This window comes from Talaromyces stipitatus, genomic scaffold (genome assembly GCF_000003125.1).
Source record: "Talaromyces stipitatus ATCC 10500 scf_1105507295523 genomic scaffold, whole genome shotgun sequence".
Classification (NCBI taxonomy): domain Eukaryota; kingdom Fungi; phylum Ascomycota; class Eurotiomycetes; order Eurotiales; family Trichocomaceae; genus Talaromyces; species Talaromyces stipitatus.
In genome coordinates, this window is record NW_002990113.1 from 2,799,289 (window position 1) to 2,821,815 (window position 22,527).

The window sequence follows — 22,527 nt, forward strand, 5'->3', positions numbered from 1 at the left end:
TACAAGACCCGCTTATTCTGTTTATGAAACCTGTTTACCAGGACAACTCAAATTATCGTGAAACTCTGGAGGGAGGATTGGTGGCAGGCTTCACTTTGTAGACACCCCAAGCTTTTCAGGTTCTAATCAAAGAAATGCAGACAAACATATTATTGTAAATATGTCTAATCCATATACTTACATAAAGGCAAGCGATAATTATCTACAACCCAATATTTCCTCCTAACACCATTCCATTCCCCATCCAAAGGAGGCACAGGGACATCCTCCCAAGCAACATCAAACCCGGCCTCAAAGACATCCATCTCCACCACTTTCTGGTAAACATCATAACTAATCTGCCTATCAGCACCCATCCCATTAAAGAAACTCCAAAGCCCATCTGAATCCAACAACCCGATAACCTGCTCTGACAAAAACTCTCTAAAATCCGCATACGACTCAGCAAATGTATCGTAGTATATAGCGTCAAACAACTCCCCTTGTTCGACTAATTGCGGCAGGATATCCTGCCACCGTCCATGATGAATTACGACACCGGGCTTTTCGTGCCATCCTTTTCGTCTCATTTCTTCAATGACTTCGGCATGTGCTTCGACAATGTGGTGTGTGGCTGGTGATTGGTCCTGAAAGAATCCGTCAACGATACCCATTCCGTGCCCTATATTGAGGACCCGTAGACCCGGAGCGGGGAGGATTTTGAGGGCTGTTTTGCGCATTATGTCGGATTCCCAAGACATCATGACGCCGTTCTGGTCGTTGTCGAGGAGTCGGTCGTTTTGGAATGTGAGGTTTGAGTGGAGGTAGCGGACGTTGGTTACATTTTTATGTTCGGCCTCTTCATGTTCTTTTTCTTCGTTCTCTTCTTTCTGTCCCTCTTCTTCGTCATCATCGTCATCATCAACCAACATCTCATACCCCTCCAGCCGGTTAAACAACAACTCCGCCCGCACACCCGCGTCAACCATCAACTCATACAACTCCATCAGCCCAAGCTTCCTCGCCAAACAACCAGGTGTCTCATCATTCTTATCTAGATCATTCCAGATCGCACCTTCCTGTAATAAAAACTTGACCGTCTCCCGCGCCAATGCCAATTCACCTTCTTCTTTCTCTTCCCCATTCACTTCTCCATCTTTCTTTTCCTCGGCATCATCAGGTTCACAGGCTGCAATAGCAGCGTGTAAGGGCGAATACCCGGTTTCAGTATCCTTGATATTCGCCGGATTCTCTGCGCCGGCATGATTTGACCGAAGTAATTGGCGGAGTTTGGGGATGTTGTGTTGCGAGGCTGCGAGGAGGATTTCCTGGATGTCGAGGTCGACGTCTATAGTTTCGATGATGTCTGTCATTTTGGGGGATATGTAGTATCTATACTGGAAAATTGATTGCTTGGTGCAATGGACAGTGCGTTGGAAGTTTAAGCCTCTTTCTCCAAAGTTGAATAGGTAGACTGCGGGGGAAATATTCGAAACTTTTTTGTATCTCTCGTCTTATCGATAAGATAAGCTTTATGTTCACGACGTGATTCGATAAATCCACGTTCGCATATTATTGGCTACAAGATACATTTTGGTTTTCTACGCAAACCCTGTATGCGAGCATGTAGTATCATTTTGTCGGCAGATAAACAGCTATTCCTCCTTGAAGTAGACTCGTGCAGGGCGTGGGACTTAAATGGTAATATCGTCTCCCTGCCAGAAAAATGCAGTATTGACTATGACTGAGGTGAGGATGATAATCTCTCCAAGAACTGTGATTAGATATGACACCAAATACGAGTAGCGATAGTACTGCATTAAAGCACTAGGTGTTGACTATTTATACACAATGTGACGATGCACACACAACATGCAAAAAAATTTTGGAGGAGGGTGGTACAAATCATGTAAAACATTTATTTCTCAGCTTCAGGCCCAGCGTTCACGTTCAAACCCAATCCCTGAGTATCGAGGTACAACTTGTTCCTGCCACCAGCCTCTTGCAAGATCTGCGCAATATTTCGGGCGTTTTCGATGCGTCGGAGTTCCACGTAACTCTTGCTCTTCTTAATAGCGTCACCAATAAGTTCGGCGGAGCGGGCTTCACCCTGTGCTCGGACGATGGTAGCTTGTTTTTCTTGCCGGGCTTTGTCGACAAGGAAAGCTGCTCTCTGGGCTTCTTGTTGGGCTACTTGTTTTGCCTCGACGGCCGCGGTAAACTCGGGGGAGAATGCAAGGTGCTACAATTTTTGATGTTAGCTTCGATGATAACTAAGACAGGGGAGACATACGGTTAATGAAACATCATCTAATGTGATATTAAAACGAGCCGCTCGTCGAGCAAGATTGTCTCGGACAAGTCGGGCAACATTCTCTCGCTGTGTGATTAACTGACTGGCATTGAACTGGGCAACAACGCTCTTCAAGACTTCATTGACAATCGAGGGCAATACTCGCTCGTCAAAGTCTTTGCCTAGCGTTCGGTAGATCTGGGGTAGAGCTTCGATTCGTGGTCGTGACAAGACTCGACATGTGATGTTGACCATTTGTAAATCCTTCGTTCCGGTCAAGGATGCAACGTTTCTCGGCTTAGCTCGCACGTCGTACACGACAGGTGTTTCGATCCAGGGAATTTTGATATGTGTTCCTACATTGATAATTAGTCATTGATCCAAGCAAATATCAAGCTAGCAACAAACCTTCACTGTAAATCTCCTTCTTTACACCGGATATCCTTGAATATTTGATAGCTCGGTGACCACCATCAACTATTGCAATAACCGTCAGCACTCTACCAAAGAACCGTACAACGTTCTTTACCAACCGTTAAACAAAGAAGCCGAAAGCGCATATCCTCCCGCTACCAACACAGCGATTGCAATAGCTGGACCTCCCATGGGCGCACCTCCTCCAAATCGGAAACCACCACCGCCGCCGCCGCCTCCAGCCCTAGCTCGGTTCTGGAGCATAATCTGCAGTCTCTCCCACTGTTCCCGCGGGCTTCCTGCCATGTTGATTTGATGGGTTGGAATTGATTTGGATGGAAAGGTAGGTTTGAGAGGAATCGTAGAGCTTCCGCTGACGGAGTAACAATTGAAGATCGGAAATGAGTCTAGCCGTTTTGGACTGGTCTAGGCGGAGAAGCCTGGCAGTATTCGCTCTTAAGTTTACCAGCTACCAGTGCTGAAGAGACGAATGAATTTTGTGTCCCATATTCGCTAATTAAACTACCAGAATATCTAACCACATAGGTATACGGGTGTTCCAGTAGCCCAGTAAGCATACAAATTCTTATTCCCCTTTCAGTCAATGTGACTCCTTCTCCGACTCTCTTCTTTCTGCACCTTTTTCCCTTGCTTATGCTGCGTCGCCAGTACCGAGCGTTGCTCAGACGCGGATAAGTGCATCAAGCTGGTTCGATCGTTCATGGTCATATTTGCCAACTGTGTTTTTGTTTTTACCATTGCCTTCTCTCGTTTCTCTCTCCTCGATAAAGCTCGTGTGCCATCTACATCCGGGTTGAGCCCTCCTTTGCGAATTTCGTCCTCCTCGCCGGGCTCTGGTACGGAATATTCTATTCGTGAAGCGATGCTTTGATTTCGGCGGTGTAGTCGAGTGAAAAATGCTGGCTCCGCTTGTGCTGATGACTTTCTGGATATGATCCTCCCCGATGGTAAATGAATTGACTCTTTACCAGCCAACAGTTGCTTTTGACTTGAGCTCAACACCGACTCATCGTGATTTCCCTCGTCGATATCGCTCTCTTGGTTGCCTTCCGGCTCGGAGACGTCGTAGAATTCGGCAAACTCCGAGTCTGGGTCTGATATATCAAATCTGCAGTGGCCCTTGCCCGTCATATGCTGTTGTATAGCTTGGACTGTGGTCTTGGTTGTTCCGCATTGTATACATTCTCGCCATCCAAAGATGATGAGATGCAGATATCTGAAAAGAGTCTCGAGGTCGACTGCTAGATGTTGTCGATGGGGAATAAATAGGCCGTATAATTTTTGTATGTGTAGGACACTGTCATCGAAGCTTGGCAAGGAATTTGGACATAATAGGCATCGTTTAGGCGTGAAAGGTGGCTTGGTTGCGTCAGGGGAGTCGTTAAGGGAGGCTGTCGGACTGGAGGATAGACTCATTAGCGGTGTTATGGCTGATGTTGTGGTTGTCGTAGTTGTGAGTGGCATATAAAGATAGTGGCGCTAGCAGATGATCTGGAGTAGTGCGAGCTACTTCAAGTGTTGTTAATGATGTCTCTTCAAATCGATCGGTGATACGGATTGTTTTCCTGTTTTATACCACTCAATCGACTCGAGATCTAGACCCATGATTCTCTGCATCGCTACTTAAACTTAACCACAAACCAACACGATGACAATGCGGTATGATTCATAATTAACCATCACATAATTCCTGTAGTTAGGTACTTCGAGATACCCTGGATTTTCCAGTCTTTACCAATGCGATGCTCGCTGGCTGCTTGCAAAGAATGATTCATAATTGGCGATGCTGATTGGCTGATGTATAGATGTATGGTTAGCTCTCCCACCGCCCGGCAGAAAGCTTGTCTTTGATGTTGATCCACGCGACTATAGCTCACATCATCAACTTTTCTCCTGTTCTTCAATATCTCCCGACGATCTGGCAAACTGCAACTCTGATAACTTATTGTTCTTATTAGGTGGTACCGAATAATAGCAATCATGGCGCCAGGAATGGGGAAGAGCGTCTTTCTGGGAAATATCCCATACAGTAAGTCCACCATCTCTCTCTATAGAACATGTCAAGCTAACTAAACATAGACCTTACCGAAGAACAAGTAAAAGATATCCTCAGTACAGCAGGTACGGTCACCAAATTTCGTCTAATGATGAACCCGGAAACTGGCAAACCCAAGGGGTACGGCTTCGCCGACTTTGCCGATGCCGACGCAGCAGCTTCGGCAGTTCGAAATCTGAACGATTACGAGATCATGGGACGAAAAATCAGGGTAGATTGGCCACATAATAACGAGAAGGATTCGATACCGGAGGATTACTCGGATCCTTATCAACCACAGCCATCACAACCACAAGCGCAAGCGCAGCAACAGCAACAAAATCCGAGCTCTCTTCCTCCGCTACCACCAGGTGTAGAGATTCCTCCACACCTCGACTGTCCCAATGCGATTTCTCAAACTCTATCTCAACTCCCGCCAAATCAACTCCTCGACGTCTTATCCCAGATGAAAGCTCTAGCAGTTGCAGACCCCGCACGAGCAACAGAGTTGCTCCGCACAGCACCTCAACTCGCATACGCCGTGTTCCAAGCTTTACTACTCATGAACCTAGTCGATTATAGTACATTAGGTTCAGTAGTAGAACAAGCGTCGCAAGCAGCTACTGGTCCTCCACCACCTGCTGCTGCTGCTGTGCCATATCAACCATATACCACTGCTCCGACACAAGTATCAACACCACCCGTTCACAATTCACCGTTTGCTCCTCCTCCCCCTCCTCCGGCGGCAGCAGGAGCACTGCCGCAACAACAAATACCTGGTCAAGAAGAGTTGTTGCAACAGGTATTGAGTATGCCGCAGGCACAGATTGATGCTTTGCCGCCTTTGGAGAGAAGTCAGATTATGATGTTGAGACAACAGTTGATGCAGAGCGGTATGCGGTGATTTCGTCGCCCAAAAAAGTGTAAAAATTTTCTGCAAGACGGTTTGATTTATCAGCATTTTCATGGGTGGTCTCAGGACTGGGAAAATGGCGAATGGCGCTAAATCAATAAGCTGTAGTCAGCTTCGTTTGGAGATGGAGTTTTTGCTGTATCTATATTGACTTATGTGCTAATAATCATGAACACGAGTCAAATACCCTGATTGTTGCAATTATGATGAATGAGATGGTTCGGTCAAGTCTGGGTAAAGGAAGCCATGATTTGGTCAAATGAGTAGTTAAGGGTATTCAGATTTGTACAATGTCTAACGCTAATCCTAACTGACAGGTAAACGAACGCTAATACGCTAATGTTCAAGCTCGCTAATTGAATATGCATAAAAGAGAGAAAACCAGATGGAAAAAACAGTCATATCATAGTTGAATCAAATCAACCTCCGAAAAATCAGGCGGACTTCGACTAAAAATAGTCCGACACTTCCCATCCAACGCCTGATACTCATTACTAATCCATAAATGTTTACTGAACCGTTGGGTAGAATAAATCTCATCATCGCTTACCCCCAGGTCATCACGGGGGATCCATATCACAGGTCTCTTTGCGCGTAACGCTTCGTGCTGGAAAGCTCGTTGCACGAGTTGATCGCGTTCGTCGGGTGTGAGATCTTCTAATTCGTCATGAATGCCCGCGAAAAGCGCGCGACCGACAGGGTTTGTGCCTGTGCCTCTCTTCTCTTCGTCTTCGGCTTCGTAGGCGAGTTGTTGACGCAGTTTTTCGATACTGGGCACATCGTATCCTGAGTTTGTGCCGAAGTATTTCGAACGACGGTTTCGAGATCTATCTGCCCATGAGACAGCTGTCATTCCCGAGGCTCGTTTACCCGTGTGCGTTAGTGGGTGGATGTTTCTGGTCAAGAAGTCATCATAATCCCTTCGCTGTTCATCCATGCTGTCTCGGTTTATGTCTTGAAGCTCGATTTCCTTCCTATCTGTTCCAAAATCACGCTCGTCGTATCCTGCCTGTCGCGGAGTAGAAGATAGCCCGCCTCTAGTATCCTCTTCATCTTCATCATCAACTGGCAGACCGTGTCGAATGCGCTGCGCTCTGGCGAATTCCTCGTCTCGGCGAACAGCGTCATCCTCTAATGTGATTGGAAGATAACGAATGAGTGGGGAGAAAGCTTCGTTCAAGAAGTACTGATAGCCCAATGTGAGTATCAAGACGATAATCATTACAATCGCCTGGCCTTGGCAAGCCACTCGGTCGTGCTCATCGCGCACAAGGAAGAAAAGACCGATCAGACACAGTTCCATGACATACAATCCAGTGAACATCTGGTTGATGGCCTTAGGAAACAAAAGTCCGCCTGTATCGAACCGAAATTTCGTGACATAGAGCGTGTTATATCGGTACACGAACCAGAAAAGAGCAAATGTGGCAATGATGAATATAACGATCAGTGGAGCGACAATGATGTAAATGAGACCTGAACGAGTTAGTTGTTGGTCTGTAAGGTATTGCTTCATTATACGCGAGAATAGAGAAACTTACCAATGCATGCTAGAGTAGTATACACCGGGAAAAAACTTCCCCATCTCATCGTATGCAGGTCAGTAGTCCGCGCCCACTTGTTCCTTGCTGTATTGTCAAATAGAGGACCAAGGATAAACCACTTGATCAGATTGAGAATCTGCGCGAGGGCACCAGCACTGACAGACATGGCTCGAAGGATCATGTACGAGAAGAAATAATTACTAGACTTGGGAATGTTTTCGGCGAGAAGTTCCGGCCATCCCGTGATGTTGGTAACTGAGTCGATCAGTGTTGAGAAACTAGATGAGATAGCCACGACAAGGAACAGCTGGACGAAAAGGAATGCAAAGTAGTAATTCGAAACCATCAACTCCACCGACATGCCTGTTTGTAGGCCCTGGGTTTGGGATAAAAATCGAAGAATCACCGGCAGGAGGACCATCAATAAGGAGAGGAACAAGGGAGGGAGGACACCTTGAATAGCTGAAAAGAGCCAATGGGGTAGTTTGGATAGCCATTCAAGCCACGAAAATCGTCCTTCAAGGTACGAAAGCTGAGACAAAAGACCAGTGAAGGCAACTGGAATAGCCCATCCAGCAACCATGCCACAAACAACGATGAAAATACCACCACTGCGTAGGTACCGTTCCCACCATTTCATCGACATGTTATCCCAGATAACATCATCCGGGGAGATTTCTACCACTCGTGGGGCCATCTGTTTTGGTACGTGGTGGCTGACCGCTTGACAAGCCATGTGAGCGGCTACCTGATGATTGAATTGGATGAAAGCCGAGTTCATGAGAGGAAATTTCTCCGGATGCTGTTGGTCGATTTCAATCTCCAAATTGAGTCGTGCCACCTCTTTCCGACAATAATCAATAGTGTCGACCCTTTTGCCTATCAAAGGTATAGATGGCATCCAGGTAAGCCCGAATATAGGCAGGCGCATCGTTTCGCGATCTTTCTGCCGTATGTACTTTTTCCACAGTGGTTCCCCACAGTCCTCTTGCCAGTCCTCATTATACGCTAGACGATATTCTTGTCCGTCTTTCTTCTGCGTTGTGCTATCATCACTGATGCTGTCCGTGCCTGGCTGTCTAGTCTTTCCTTCTGTCAAAGGAATTTCGTCAGCTTCTGGAGTCCGGCTTCCTCTTTTTGAGTTGGAGGATGATTTTCGGCTCCAGTCTGGACGGCGCGAGCTTTGCTCCTGGTTTGGAACTGATGGCTGTTGGTCAACTTCTTCGGGAGCAGAATTAACCGAACCTCCATGGCTATCCAAGCTGGGCCGAAGATATTGGTTTCTGGGGTCATCGATTTCTTTGCTGTTTGCCCTGCTTGAGATGGACTCTTCTGGTAGAATGGCAAATCCAGGAGTATTATCTAGCCGTTGCTCGACACCTTGATTCGCTTTTCTAATACCCCCGACTAACTTCTTCTCCAACACATTCGCCCCGTTGCCAACAGCGTTAAGTCCTCCACCTACCAGAGGAATGAATTTCTTCTTTCGATGACGTTGCGATTCCAGATTTTGACTCTCGCGGTTCTTTTTAAGGGCATCCTGCACATTGTGAGCAACCTGGTGAGGGTTACCTGAGCTGATACCAGATTGCATTGCTAGCTGAGCGGCTTTCTTGTCTGTTTCCTCTTTTTGTTTCTCATCTTCCTTAGTGGCTTTTTTCCCAGCCTTTCTCGCCTCGGCCCTAGCTTTCTTCATCTGAGCTTTCTTGCACTTGACAATCAAGTTGGTCTCCGCCTCCTCCAGAGCCAAAGCAAGCTTGTCTCTGAGCTTGACCTTTTCATTCAACTCATCCAGTTGACGATTGATCCAGATATTTCGAATCCCTCCAGGAAATACATCGTATAGATTTGTCAACGCTTCTACTGACAACCACTTCTTGGGAATTGCGGTAACAAGCACGGTCGTGGCAGATGCTCTCAGCCTATGCTGAGGCGAGGTCAGGTATGCCTGTCGGAGCCTGATATACCCGCGCAACTCATCGAAGAACACCGCACAGACATAGAGAATCGAAAGCACCGCAAGTACGAGATGTGCCCAGTACCGATCTGTATGTTCAGGCGTGATATTACCCCAAGCAAGCTGATCCATGCCAGTCACGTTCCATGTGGTAGAGTTTGTATTGCTGACAACGTTGTTGTCTTTTCCCCCGACTTTGTTTATAGGGATCAAGATTGGAAGGATGACCAGACCAAGCGGCACAAAGATTTTCAGAAGCATCCGAAGGTATCGTAGGAAAAAGTAAGCATCGAGCCCACATTTCTGGATAAATTCAGCGTTAGTGGTTTGGAACACAGCATACACCCAACCAAATAGTCCAGGAGCTGGTGGTTTAGTTCGTTCGCGGTCTGGTACGAGATAAGTCCGGGGTTGGCTATGCGATTCTGTGAGTATGAAAGCCGATCGAAAGGATAGTAAATAGGTATACGTACTATATTCTACGAAGGTTCCCCTTCAGCATCAAGAATAAGAGAGCTTCAATGGCGAAGACGATGGCACCAGTCGCCAGAGAAGCGACGAATGTCGACACAGAAATTCCCTGTTTCTCATCTCCCGTCGCACCACCGCCGTCCAAAATGTCGTTGGTCGACATTTTGGTGGAAGAGGATCAATCGGTTTAAGCGAAACAATGTGGATTTTGTGGATAGTGGGTATGAGTTGAGCCTGCAACTCCTGACAACGACACTTGTACCATATGCAGTGCAGAACGAGACAGCTGAGCGGTAATGGACCTATGAGTTGGAGAATTGAAAGAAAATAACAAAAGAGCAGAACGCTGCAACAATGCAACAATGCAATGAATGATGAAATTGAAGGTCTTCCCCGGCGTCACTAGAGCATGCGTTTAGGAATCAACGGTAGAAATCGACCTCGAAATCGGCGTACAGAATGAAGAAAAGCAATCTGGAGATAGGGATCTGACATTTAAGGAGTTTCAGATGAATCGAAGCTAATGATAGCCAGACTAAAACATTGCACCTCTTAAGGTGCTATAAGTCGAGAAGAGAAAGTCCATCAAGCGAAGCCCTTGATCTTGCAAGACCGCCTGATGTTGGTGGTGCTGTTCCACATGGTATAAATAAACTGGACGACGATGAGTGAACAATATGACATCAGCCAGCAGGGAAGGTCAACAATAGCGAGGATGAAACTCTTGGCGGCGCTTTGACTAGCTTGGACTGAGATCGCGGCGCTCATTGGTTGCCAACTGATTCTTCGAAGCGCTATCATGTTTTACTGTCACCAAGATTGCTGACGCTATCAAGAGGTGATTGGAAGTCATCGCAATTAGATGTCGTCTATTTTTGTTTTGATCTCCGGTAGAGTAACTCAGGCACACGAGATTTCGGCACGTGACTTACATGGTGTGGCTGGTGTGGCGCCACAGTTATATGCATCTTACCCAATCAGGATGAATTAATGCAGATCATGGCAATGCGTCCACGTGACTTCCCTGTGACGCGCTATCCCAAACAGGAAGCACTTAACGCGTGAAGACGCGTCCCGAGAAAATTAAACTAAGGGACGAGTCAAACACGTTTTCTCTATCTCTTCAACAATACCCCATCGTCGATATCACGCTCAACGCTTTCTCATAATACGACTATTTCTGATACTGACAATTATATTTTAAGTTGCAATGTCTTCACCAGCTTCTCGTCGTGGGCGTCCGCCCAGAAGTTCAGCTGCATCGACTCCTCGCTCGACAAGATCGCAACAAGTCTCAAATACCCCTCAGTCCAATGCAAATGGATCACAAGCCACTCCTCACGCATCCAGACGACTCCAAAACGAGAACAATGTACCATCTTCATCTCCCTTGATGTATCAATCCTCATCACCTGTGCGTGGTGAGCAGACAGGAATGGATATCAGCTCGCCTATTAGAGAATCTTCTGTCGCAGACGGCGATACCACGCCACGAGCCACCAGAACCGGCAGACAAGGTAATCACATCCCATACTTAGAATGCTTGATTCATTTCGAAACTAACCTTTTCAGACTCTTCGCCAATCCGTTATATGTCCAGTTCAAGCCCACCACGAAACAATAACCGTCAGGATATTCGTTCTGATATCCCTAGTAGTAGCAGCGGTCTATTTGTTGGCTCATCTCGCCCAGAACTCTCTAGCTATACTCGCAATGTCTCGCGCCGAGGTGATATTCATTCGGATGCTTTCTCGTCGACCCCGTCAGGTCGTCGAAGGCTGTTTGTGGATGCAACTGGCAGGCCAGTCACTGAAGGTCATGCTCACTCGGATGCAACCTTCTCCAACGTCAACCCCGATACTTCAGAGGCAGATGCGCTTGGTGGTAACTCGACGCGTGTTATTTGGGGAACTAATATCTCCATCCAGGATTCTATGTCTGCGTTCAAAAACTTTCTTTATAACTACGCAACGAAGTACCGCATGTGGGCCGACGGCGCTACCGAGGAGGAAACAAGAGCGATGGGCGATGCTGCGGAGGAAAAAGAATATGTTACTATGCTGAACAATATGAGAAAGCTAGGAGTCACCGGTTTGAACCTGGACGCTAAGAATCTCAAAGCATACCCCTCTACAAAAAAGCTGTGGCATCAGTTGCATGCATACCCACAAGAAATCATCCCGCTTATGGATCAGACAATCAAAGATGTTTTGCTCGAGCTGGCAATCAGTGAGATGGAAACCCTCAGAATTCAAGCTCAGCGAAACCAACCACGCACGCGAGACAGCTCAGCGGCGCCTGTACCAAGCTCAGATGCCACGAGTGAGACGGGTCGTGCTGCTCCTGCCGACATCCCTAATTTGGTCGAACAGGTGGAGGTCAGGACATACAAGGTTTTACCTTTCGGCTTGGATAAGTCTGTAAATATGCGGGAACTAGATCCTGCAGGTGCGTATTTCGTCCGAGACGAAAGTCGTAATTGTGGACTAATGGTTGATTTATCTACAGATATGGACAAACTCATTAGTATTAAAGGTTTAGTCATTCGCACAACTCCAGTCATCCCCGATATGAAAGAAGGTCAGTAAGATATCTCTACAACCTTGCTTCTTCTTGCTAACTAGATATAGCATTCTTCACATGCCAAATCTGTAACCACAGTGTCATGGTTGACATTGACCGCGGAAAGATTATGGAACCTACTTCTTGTCCACGGGCTCAATGCAAGAGTCCTAATTCAATGCAACTAGTTCACAACCGCTGTATTTTTGCTGACAAGCAAGTCATTAAGCTTCAAGAGACCCCCGACAGTGTCCCAGATGGTCAGACTCCTCACTCTGTCTCTCTGTGCGCGTACGATGAACTGGTCGATGTTTGCAAGGCAGGTGACCGGATAGAGGTGACTGGCATTTTCCGATGCAATCCTGTCCGTGTGAACCCCCGCCAGCGAACTACAAAAGCACTGTTCAAGACGTACGTGGACGTTTTGCATATACAGAAAGTCGACAAGAAGAAACTCGGTATCGACGTGTCAACTGTGGAGCAGGAGCTTTCGGAACAAGCAGCGGGAGACACCGAGCAGACTCGAAAAGTCACTGCAGAAGAGCTTGAGAAGATCAAGGAAACATCGCGACGGCCTGACGTCTACGAGCTTCTGGCCAGATCATTGGCACCAAGTCTCTACGAGATGGACGATGTGAAGAAGGGAATTTTGCTTCAGCTGTTTGGGGGTACGAACAAGACCTTTCAGAAGGGAGGCAATCCACGCTATCGTGGTGATATCAATGTCTTGCTCTGCGGCGACCCTTCTACCGCGAAGTCACAACTCCTTCGATATGTCCACAAAATCGCACCTCGCGGAGTTTACACCAGTGGAAAAGGTTCTTCAGCCGTCGGTCTCACGGCGTATGTCACCCGCGACCCCGAAACTCGACAACTTGTTCTCGAATCGGGTGCACTTGTCTTGTCGGACGGAGGCGTCTGCTGCATTGACGAGTTTGATAAAATGAACGAATCTACACGGTCCGTCTTGCACGAAGTGATGGAGCAGCAGACTGTGTCCATTGCTAAGGCCGGCATTATCACTACGTTGAATGCACGTACCAGTATTCTGGCTTCTGCCAATCCTATTGGCAGCAAGTACAATCCCAACCTGCCTGTTCCGCAGAATATCGATCTTCCTCCAACTCTGCTTTCCAGGTTCGACTTGGTATATCTAGTTCTTGACCGGGTTGACGAGCAAGAAGATCGTCGCTTGGCGAAACATCTGGTTGGCATGTACTTGGAAGACGCTCCCGAAAATGCAAGTCAGGAAGAGATATTGGTAAGCAGAATTCCACACTATGACATGACACATAATTGCTAACACTCAACCAGCCTATTGAATTCTTGACTTCTTATATCACCTATGCCAAGACGCAAATCCACCCTGTTCTTACTCAACCCGCCGCTGATGCTCTCACCGAAGCGTACGTCACGATGCGCAAGCTAGGAGACGATATCCGAGCAGCTGAGCGTCGTATCACAGCTACCACGCGTCAATTAGAGTCTATGATCCGTCTTTCCGAAGCTCATGCCCGTATGAGGCTCTCCTCTGAAGTGACAGCTGAAGACGTCGAGGAAGCCGTACGACTAATCCGGTCCGCGCTCAAACAAGCAGCCACAGACGCCCGCACCGGATTGATTGATATGAGCTTGCTGACGGACGGTACCAGTGCAAGCGAGCGCCGCCGTCGTGATGACTTGAAGAAAGCAGTCCTTAACCTAGTAGATGATATGGGTGCTAGTGGCACAGCTCCTCGTTCGGTAGATGTGCTGCGCAGACTCAACGAGAACAGCAGCATTCAGGTTGAGAGCAATGAATTCAATAATGCAGTGCAGGCACTTGAGACTGAGGGCTTGGTTAATGTAGACCATACACGACGAACCATTCGACGAGTGGGCGGTGCTATTTGATACAGCCTGTTCTTTTCGGTTTATGATTGAAATCAATATGTATGTTTCTTTTTCAGTTTTAAGATAATACGCACTTGATGGGGGTTACGGTAGGGTTATCAGATAGCTTTGTTGTACAATAAAATAAGTTTATAACTGATTTCCATTTGACGAATTTCTAGTCCACTAGATTTGATATGTGTTAACAGGCTCTGTAATAAATCTGTATATAACTTTCACCATTCTTATATAGAAATTATTATATTCAAGTTATCAAAAGGTAAAATAAAGTACGCTATTGGCCTGAAAACAGTCGACCTTTATAAGAGTGGATAATGGGTAAGCAATCTCACGTACAAATAACACGTGTGGAAGCTTGCTAGAGGTTAAAAACCGAACAAGACGGGCAAAGCATAGGTCAGCTGTGGATTGCAGCTGTCGGACCAAATAGCTATTAGTAACTGATACAGTGCATGGGCGGGCATCATGTAGTTCCATTTGTAGAAACCCGGGGCGAGTTCTAGCGGCAGTAGGGTCGAGCCCACATTGGCAATAACCCAGGTCACCAAAGCCATGGGCACATAGGCAGCCGGCAGCCAGATGGTGAAGACATCCAATGTGAAGAAGTTCAAATGTTGGAAAATCCATAGGGATAACCAGGTCAGAGTGATTCCCATTTACAACCCAGCCTCCCGGAAAAGTCCAGATCGCGCCGGTGACGCATATAGAGCCGCCGAGGTTATAAACGAAGAGAGATGGCGAGCAGCGTAACAATAATTTTGTTTGGGTAGTACGCGAGAAACCAGCTGGGAATGAGAAGCGACGCCGTTCATTGTAGCCAGGAAGAAGAACTGCTGGAGGAGCATTAGGATCATAACAATGGTATTAAAAATCAGGCGAGATCCCTGTTCTGTAGGCTGGATATTGATAGATATTAGTGCCCAATTTGAGAAGGCTGCAACGGCCGCCGGATTGGTTGAATTTATCTTCTGAACAACCCCTGTTGTGTCAGAGTACATGACGCGAGCGGATTCCGAGAGGATTTGGAGACTACTCGCGATAACGTCCACAGTAGCTGGATACCGAGCTTCATTCCAGATCATTATAACAACATTATTATGATTATACGATAAGGCAGCAGTACTCCCTCCGAGAGCACAGGCTAGATGGTCAGTCGCATTGAAGGAGACGTGCAGCGCTGCCTGATACTCGCTTTGGCAGACTGTAGTTTCCAACGAAGCCGGGTCTGGATATTGCGAGACTGGTTCTCAATGATAGTCGGGAAGCCATCTCCTTGTAAATGCTGGAGGTATGCCTGGCGGAACGACATGCCAATAAGACTGGCATCGTAATCAACGAAGACGACGTTGGAGTTGTGAACGTAGCTGTTTGCCTGATACTAGATAGAAAGTGCCGGAAATGTAGGATAAAAGACCCAGGAAGAGCAGGTTGAGAATTAGAGCTGTTACAGAGATCGCTTTGAGCACGGAGAGGCGAGATTTGAAAATGGCTGGAGCACAAGCCCCCTTTCGCTGCTAGACGGCCTTGGGATAGAAGCGCATCATGTTCGGCTTTTATCAACAAGGGAAATCACTGACGACCTTTTTGATATGCCTACTCATATATGTAGGTATTATATATTAAAAAGGGTGTTGCAGAATGTTTGCTATCCATGAATGTTATAATTGTTACTTATTGGTACGATACTTTCTGACATACGCCCTGTGCTTGACGAACCAGATGACATGTATTGGCATGATTACAATTAACAATAACAGCAAACAGATGGAAAGTATATAGTTTTACCACTGCCATCCTGTTGTCAAGTATGCCAAAAGGTATATACATATCAACGCCTCAGGATACCCTGATTGGCAAAATTACCTACATACCGGATTTCCTTTGACGCTTCTCGACTTTCCCCTTCCGTTTTAGTGCTCACCCCTTTGCCGCTTTTTACCCACTGAATAGTGTCAGATAACCGGGATATCCGGCGATGTAGAAGATAGGCCTTTTGATCAGGTCATCCAGTCACCTCAAGCTACCTACACTTCAGCAAATAAGGAGTCATCTTCTTATCAGGGCTCAATATAGCCCTGATAGTTTACCCCTCATGATAGCTCACAAAAGACCCCGCCAAAAGTGTCTATAAAGGACCCGGCATTGAACCTGATGTATCGGACAAGGGGAGAGAGACAGAACTCAATACATACAATCTTGCTAGTCACTTCTTTTCTTTGATCCTAGTAAAACACCCTTCAGGATTGGCCTGGAATAAACCGACTAATCCGACAAATAGAACTGAGCACGCCCTGGCCGCGCTGACCAGATCAGTGAGCTTCGCATATACTAGGAAACATACTCAGTGAGCTGAACCTCGCTTCTAAAAAGTTTGATACCTTTCAACTGGATCAACCGACGCCAATGAACTTTCCTTTCAGGGACATACTTTACCCGAAACTAAACCCTACACTAACAACATCATACATGCTTTGTCTTACGTTGATGTATCGTCCGTCCTTGATGACATTCCATCGCAGTTACAGAGTAAGTTATATAATTCATGAATTTTGCGAATATGAATAGCGCCAATATTCATATTCCTTTCGGAGCCCTAAATAAGAGTGTCTCTGCTTGAGAACTCCAGCGACGAGGTATTCAAGCGCGGAGAGGTTTGTTGTAGAGACATGGGCCCTTAGTAGTCGGAGGACAGTTTATATTGTACTAGCCTACTAGGGAGTAGACGGCCTGCTAAGGCTGCTATTCACCCATCCCATCCCGGCTGCCAATGGGGAGTCGTAATAAAAGTTATTCGGTTAGAAGTGCACGGAACGAATTTCGCTCTCCGATAAAAGTATTTATTTGTCCGATGCGTATACAGAGAGATTCGAAACCTCCTTCATTGTTTTACACTCTCTTTATTTAAATTCTGCCCCCGCAGAAACACTATCATAGTCATAAGCCTGGTGTGAGAATCTTAGTTCTTGTATTTTACTCATTAGCTTACTAGGATAGTGTATGTTGGGTACCCGCTAGGGTCGCACGGATGGAAACTGTGTGATCAGCCTGATAGCCGTCGACCATTACTAGATATCTTCGTCTTCGGGTCCTACGTTCCCTAGCATACACACGCAACAGAGTCAGTTTTCCTGCTTCCAGCACAAGATTTTTTATGGGGAAGTTGTCAAGTTAAATTGTGCAGATTATCGTTTATATGACGCAGCCCATACCTATGATACTCCCGTCACTCCGCGAAGATTCTCGCAGATGTTGCCGACAACCCGCTTTGAAACTGTCACGAAAACATACAATCGTCTTTCCCTAGAGTAGCCATCCCAAGCTCTTGGTGAGTAATGAGTGAGAACATGATTTAGCCACTTGTTCAAAGATGAGAAACGTGTTAAGGCGTGCTATTAGTGCAATAGCGTGCGGACGAAGAAACAGTGTCAGGGTTGCATTTCTTATAGTGCTAGGCGTGACTCCCTGCTCATCTCTCTACCTACAGCAGAGCAATTTTCATTTGAACATCGCTTGGTCTTGTAATATTGAACTGCACGGGAGAGTTACTGCATTAGGTCATGGAATACAACAGATGGAAATGCTATAAATTAGAAGGCGCAGCACAACAACATAGAATAGCTTCGTGTTCTTAATATTATGAGTCCAAATTCTCTGCATCAGACAAATCCACTGTTATCCAGTTTCATACAGCAGAAAATGGTTGATAAGGTAGTTTCATTCCTTGCCCTCGGGGTAGTCCTAGGCCTAGCTCAAGCCAAACTTCAATGTTCTGGAAGCTTTGAAAAGATTTCGGCTGGGGAATGGGTGAATCGTGCCAACCCTGGATGGAATCTGGGGAACACACTGGATGCTCTGCCTACGGAAGGAAGTTGGGGGAATGTTGCCAACTTCTCTACATTTGATGACTTGATCCACGGAGGGTTTAGAGGACTTCGCTTGCCTAGTATGCGCCCGGCCACCCCTTTTTTTCCCCTCCTAAAGAGACTCTCGCCAATCTGACACTGACGACGCAACTATAGTTAGCTGGGCTGATCACTTCGTGACGGGAGCTCCCACATACGAAGTGAATGCCACCTGGTTGCAGCGTGTAGAGGATGTCGTGGATGCTGCTCTTGAGCGAGGCCTCTATACGATTGTCAACGCCCACCACGAGTCTTGGTTCGACCTCGTCGATGCTGGGTACAATTACACGGAGATTGAACAGCAGTTTTATAGTCTATGGTATCAGATCGGAACTCAGCTGGGCTGCAAATCGTCACTGCTTGCCTTTGAACCCATTAATGAGCCGTCAGCCAATACCGCCGAGCAGATTGCAGAGCTTAATAAAATCGAGGCCATTTTCATTCAAGCACTTGCTGATAGCGGAGGCTACAATGCGGATCGTGTAGTAACTCTGCTCGGGCCCGGTGAAGGACTGGATATACCCGGCAACCTCGTGGTACCCGTCAATATCACCAACCCATATGCTTTCCAGTTCCACTACTACTCGCCGTACGACTTCATCTTCCAAGCATGGGGAAAGACGATCTGGGGCTCGGATTCTGATAAAGCAGCCGTCGACTCCGATCTCGCCGAGATTCGCAACAATTATACCGATGTTCCACTCGTTCTGGGCGAGTGGGACGCTAATCCATCATGCGAGCGGGCAGCCCGTTGGAAGTATATCGATCATCTGATGCGTAGTGCCCGTCAATACAACATCACTACGTTCATGTGGGATGCGGGTTCAGACCTGCTCAACCGCACTGCCCATACGTGGACTGATCCAGTTGCCCACGCGATCATCATCAACGGAGCGGCTGGAACAAACAACAGCCTTGCTGATAGCACTGAGGACGGAGATGCCGTTACGCAGTGGTCATCCGCCTACATCTGGCATCGCATCGGTACTCAAGTGACCGATAATACTAATACGTACCTTTTGAATGGTAATCTGTTAGAATCTATCAGTGGGCCACATGGGGTCCTCGTCCCCGGTAGAGACTATATCATAGATGGGGCGAATGTGACCTACAAGGCCAGCTTCCTCGAAAATTATTTTTCCAACAGTACTACTGACAGTCCGGGCGAGAAAGCCGTCCTGACCCTGAAGTTTTCCCACGGAGCCTTTCTGTACGCCAACCTTATCGCTTGGGACACACCAGTTCTTGCTACGACCAATATATCTGCAGCTTCGGTGGCTAGTAATGACCTATATATTCCCATCAGCTATAAGGGGTTGTCGCAAGTCGCTGCCGTCCAGGCTACGCTCGTTAATGGTACGTACTTATTCGATTCCTGGACCCAATGGCTCGGGCCTTTGCAAAAGGGTCGAGCGACCTCGGGCAGCCAGTGGAACTACGATACCAGCAGCATGACCATTCTGAATAGCGCAGTGCAAGCCGTAGTTCAAGCTGGGGTTGACGCCAACTTTACCGTGGAATTCTTTCCTCGCCTGGGGAATGCGGGTCCAAATGCAGTCAATGTCACCATTACTGTCTAGTTGTGAATATTTCCTTTCTCCATGCTTATTCTTATTGATATTTTATCTATAGCTTGGCTCCTGTGACAATCTGCTTTCTTCACCTGTCTGGGTGCTGTACTAGGTAGCTGTTTGTGATGACATCTAGCTGTTCGCGTAGTTGTTTGTATTCTTCCGATGACTGGGTCTGAATTGCTTTCACTTGCCCCTGCAAGCTTTCAATCATTTTTACTCTGTTCCTTGATCATCCTGTGCTGCTCTTTGATAGTAATCTCTTGCTTGAGGACGACATCTTTCAGAGTCATGATCTCATGTTGTGTGCTCTCCAAGAACAGGCACATCTTCCGAAGTATACCCTCCTTAGTAGCCTTGCCGCATTGAGCCTCGTCAATTCGACGAGCTATTTTCTTGACTGCGATAGTTCCATTGACTTGGGCCGAGGTTTTCTTTGATACTTTGGTTACGTTATCACTGCTGTCCCTGGCTTCTCCTGCTCTCGTTGAGAGCGTTACGACGCGTCCCGAGCGCGCTGTTGTTGTCGGATTTGTCTCCATCGCGTCCGCTATGAGGCGCAGCGTGGTCAGTATTCGGCAGTAGTCGATTAATTGATTGTAGCGCTATACTTTGTAGCGCAGAGGAAAGCCTCAGAGTCCACTTAAAGGTTAGTTTTTCATTAGAGAGAATTCTTAGCTAACGTAGATATAGGCATTCAGTGTTTTCTCAGATTGTAATAGCTCCGGCTGTCACTAAAAGTGTGCAGTTCGGGCCCTGATCTGCTCTATGTTGGGAAAAATGAAGAAGCTCATATTTATCTGACGCAAATGTGATGCCCTTAGCAGCGCCCTAATCAAGGGTTTCTTGAGAGGAAACTGATAAGGCTTAACAGTTAGTAGTAAGAGACGGAGAGATCGCCAAATGAGCTGTATCGTCCGCGTAGCCAAATCTGGTCCTTAGGTTGCATAGACAAAATAGAGGCGCTATGTAGAGCATGAGAAGAATGTCAAAGACTGGAGAGCCTTATGGGAGATCATAGGCGATGTCTATTGAGGACCGATTCCTCCATCAACTCAGATCTGAACTGATCGCCCAGTGGCAAAGGATGCGATCCAGAGGACAAGATTGGAAGGCCAGCCTTGCTCGTGTAAGCTGCGGATCGGTCTGCCAGGAAGAACGCATCAAAAGCACCCTTGACATCAAGAGTGATAAGTGAGACAGTCATGCCTTGATTTAGCGCTTGATCAATGTCATGTATTAGGCGTGTGGTCAGATCAATTGCAGATCTTAAAGGAATCTAGAGGTATATCTTTTGCTTCGGCCGGGTTATGGAGAAGACTACGGACTAATACGTCCGGTTTCTCATATAAGGTTATTGCTAGGAAGCTATCCGGTCTCAAAGGGTCCTCCAGTGGAGGGCTCCGAAAGGAGCCTACAGACTTATACTATTTGCTCATGTCAAAGATACCCTTGATTTGTGTTAGCGCAGAAAGCTTATCTGGCCAGAATTGTTGTTGTAACCGCCTGGTGATCCGGCGGTGTCTTTGAGCAAAGGCCTAAGCGATAATTATGTAAAGCTTTCTTACATTCATTGTTCCACCATGGCTGTCCTATTCCTTGCGATAGAGTCTTCTTAGCAGAACCCCTATATGCACTCTGGATTGCAGATGTTAGCTCTACAGCGAGAGTATCTAGGTCTTCTGTTGTGACCGAGCTCTTGACACCGGCGAGATTAGAGGCGAGGAGTGAGAGGCAGCAGGCGTGGTCCAATGTATCAAATCACAGTTTTTGGGCTGTTTCCGTGAATCTTGGTCCGACGGTACTGTAGCGATAAGTGGCCGATGATCTGAGGTTGCGTCTAGGTGACTTGCTATCCTGGCTTTCGCTCCTACCATTGCCAGGAAGCTTGAGGCAAAGCTGAGGTCCAAAACATTACGTCTATCGTGCGTGGCCCTAGCTGGTGAGACCGACAATTATAGATGTTAAGTATCAGAGTAGACGTTCCCGAGGGGGAGCGAACCCGAAGGAAGAGAAGATCTGAAAGCACTTCGAAATTAGTTATAAATGGGCATAACTGGGAGGTCCGGATATACATCCTCTTTCGAACATAGGTGAAAACCCAGGGCCGGCCGCTTATTAGAGAGAAGCATTCATATAATAGATGTTTCTTTGTGATCTACCAACTAAGATCCTTGAATACATATAATTCTTGCACTAGGATTATGTCGACATCACTGGTATATACCAGTGAAAGAGCTATTTTATGTATGGCTGGCACGCTGCCTATACTTATCTATAAGACTTTTAGAGGTGCTTTTGGAATAGGGTAGTGATAGATTATAGCTGCTATTCAAAGAAGAGAAGTGAACCGATTTCATGGCTAAGGGGTTGTGAAGCAGACTTTATAAGCTATGACTAGAGGGTCTTCAGTAGGAGCATGAGGCGGAGGGATTATTAGATGGAAAGGAGAAATAATCCTCTGAGTTAGAGGCTGAGGTAGTATCTCATCTAAGTCCATAAGTGATTCTTATGTGCCTGTAGAGAGCTGGGAGCTGTGTCCCCCCTCCATACGGGCTTTTGCTAGGTTATAGTACAGGGCTTGCGGATCTCTGTTAAGTTTTGGATTGCTTAGTGTTGTCTTTAGGGCGAAGAAGGCATTCTGGGAAATCAGCTAGGTGTGATCCATAACAGTATAGACATCTTGGAGGGCATTGGTGAGGGCTGCACAGCGACTGGTATAGCCTTCTTCCATGTATTCTAAGGAGCCGCAGAGCTGGCATTAAGATAAAAAGCACAAGACTATGCATTATACCATTTCTAGCAGCGTATCTACTGGATGACTCTTGTTTTCTTAGAGAGTAAATGAGCGTCGCTGATGATACTAAAAAGGCGAAGCTAGATAGACAACATTGGCTTTGTGTCTTCTGGGAAGTTGATAGACCAGCTAGAAGAAAGAGTGTTAGGATTGGCAGTACTCGCAGTAGTCTTGC

General features: G+C 46.8%; 9 protein-coding genes across 9 annotated transcripts, besides 1 other annotated feature; 3 read left to right on the forward strand and 6 right to left on the reverse strand.

Moving 5' to 3' along the window:
• Positions 1-52: 52 nt before the first annotated feature.
• TSTA_069580 (arginine N-methyltransferase (Rmt2), putative) lies at positions 53-1,352 on the reverse strand (the record flags this gene model as incomplete). Its single annotated transcript, XM_002340886.1, has 2 exons — positions 53-111; positions 182-1,352. The coding sequence occupies 2 exons, from the start codon at positions 1,350-1,352 to the stop codon at positions 53-55; spliced, it is 1,230 nt and encodes a 409-aa protein (XP_002340927.1).
• Positions 836-902: a sequence feature (CT-rich).
• A 424-nt stretch (positions 1,353-1,776) lies between the features above and the next one.
• TSTA_069590 (prohibitin, putative) lies at positions 1,777-4,123 on the reverse strand (the record flags this gene model as incomplete). The annotated part of the gene is made up of 6 exons (XM_002340887.1): positions 1,777-2,221; positions 2,273-2,628; positions 2,681-2,749; positions 2,806-3,093; positions 3,226-3,280; positions 3,326-4,123. The coding sequence occupies 6 exons, from the start codon at positions 4,121-4,123 to the stop codon at positions 1,898-1,900; spliced, it is 1,890 nt and encodes a 629-aa protein (XP_002340928.1). The 3' UTR covers positions 1,777-1,897.
• Positions 4,124-4,687: 564 nt separating this feature from the next.
• TSTA_069600 (polyadenylation factor subunit CstF64, putative) lies at positions 4,688-5,891 on the forward strand (the record flags this gene model as incomplete). The annotated part of the gene is made up of 2 exons (XM_002340888.1): positions 4,688-4,736; positions 4,787-5,891. The coding sequence occupies 2 exons, from the start codon at positions 4,688-4,690 to the stop codon at positions 5,644-5,646; spliced, it is 909 nt and encodes a 302-aa protein (XP_002340929.1). The 3' UTR covers positions 5,647-5,891.
• Positions 5,892-5,917: 26 nt separating this feature from the next.
• TSTA_069610 (DUF221 domain protein, putative) lies at positions 5,918-9,790 on the reverse strand (the record flags this gene model as incomplete). Its single annotated transcript, XM_002340889.1, has 3 exons — positions 5,918-7,131; positions 7,197-9,571; positions 9,630-9,790. The coding sequence occupies 3 exons, from the start codon at positions 9,788-9,790 to the stop codon at positions 6,059-6,061; spliced, it is 3,609 nt and encodes a 1,202-aa protein (XP_002340930.1). The 3' UTR covers positions 5,918-6,058.
• A 987-nt stretch (positions 9,791-10,777) lies between these two features.
• TSTA_069620 (DNA replication licensing factor Mcm4, putative) lies at positions 10,778-14,206 on the forward strand. Its single transcript, XM_002340890.1, has 5 exons — positions 10,778-11,144; positions 11,200-12,075; positions 12,136-12,207; positions 12,258-13,450; positions 13,504-14,206. Exons 1-5 carry the CDS (start codon positions 10,838-10,840, stop codon positions 14,080-14,082), a joined length of 3,027 nt encoding a protein of 1,008 aa, XP_002340931.1. The 5' UTR covers positions 10,778-10,837; the 3' UTR covers positions 14,083-14,206.
• A 532-nt stretch (positions 14,207-14,738) lies between these two features.
• Positions 14,739-15,391, reverse strand: TSTA_069630 (uncharacterized protein; the record flags this gene model as incomplete). Its single annotated transcript, XM_002340891.1, is given in 2 exon segments — positions 14,739-15,273; positions 15,285-15,391. The coding sequence occupies 2 exon segments, from the start codon at positions 15,389-15,391 to the stop codon at positions 14,739-14,741; spliced, it is 642 nt and encodes a 213-aa protein (XP_002340932.1).
• A 2,387-nt stretch (positions 15,392-17,778) lies between these two features.
• On the forward strand, positions 17,779-19,564 carry TSTA_069640 (extracellular endoglucanase, putative; the record flags this gene model as incomplete). The annotated part of the gene is made up of 2 exons (XM_002340892.1): positions 17,779-18,025; positions 18,102-19,564. The coding sequence occupies 2 exons, from the start codon at positions 17,779-17,781 to the stop codon at positions 19,562-19,564; spliced, it is 1,710 nt and encodes a 569-aa protein (XP_002340933.1).
• A 197-nt stretch (positions 19,565-19,761) lies between these two features.
• Positions 19,762-20,762, reverse strand: TSTA_069650 (uncharacterized protein; the record flags this gene model as incomplete). Its single annotated transcript, XM_002340893.1, has 2 exons — positions 19,762-20,160; positions 20,595-20,762. 2 exons carry the CDS (start codon positions 20,760-20,762, stop codon positions 19,762-19,764), a joined length of 567 nt encoding a protein of 188 aa, XP_002340934.1.
• A 269-nt stretch (positions 20,763-21,031) lies between these two features.
• TSTA_069660 (uncharacterized protein) lies at positions 21,032-21,432 on the reverse strand (the record flags this gene model as incomplete). Its single annotated transcript, XM_002340894.1, has 3 exons — positions 21,032-21,093; positions 21,124-21,193; positions 21,262-21,432. 3 exons carry the CDS (start codon positions 21,430-21,432, stop codon positions 21,032-21,034), a joined length of 303 nt encoding a protein of 100 aa, XP_002340935.1.
• Positions 21,433-22,527: the final 1,095 nt, after the last annotated feature.

Coding starts and splice junctions, on each gene's coding strand:
- TSTA_069620 (XM_002340890.1), top strand. CDS start 10,838: ATGTCTTCACCAGCTTCTCGTCGTGGGCGTCCGCCCAGAAGTTCAGCT. Junction 11,145..11,199: donor CACCAGAACCGGCAGACAAG/GTAATCACATCC, acceptor TAACCTTTTCAG/ACTCTTCGCCAATCCGTTAT. Junction 12,208..12,257: donor CATCCCCGATATGAAAGAAG/GTCAGTAAGATA, acceptor AACTAGATATAG/CATTCTTCACATGCCAAATC.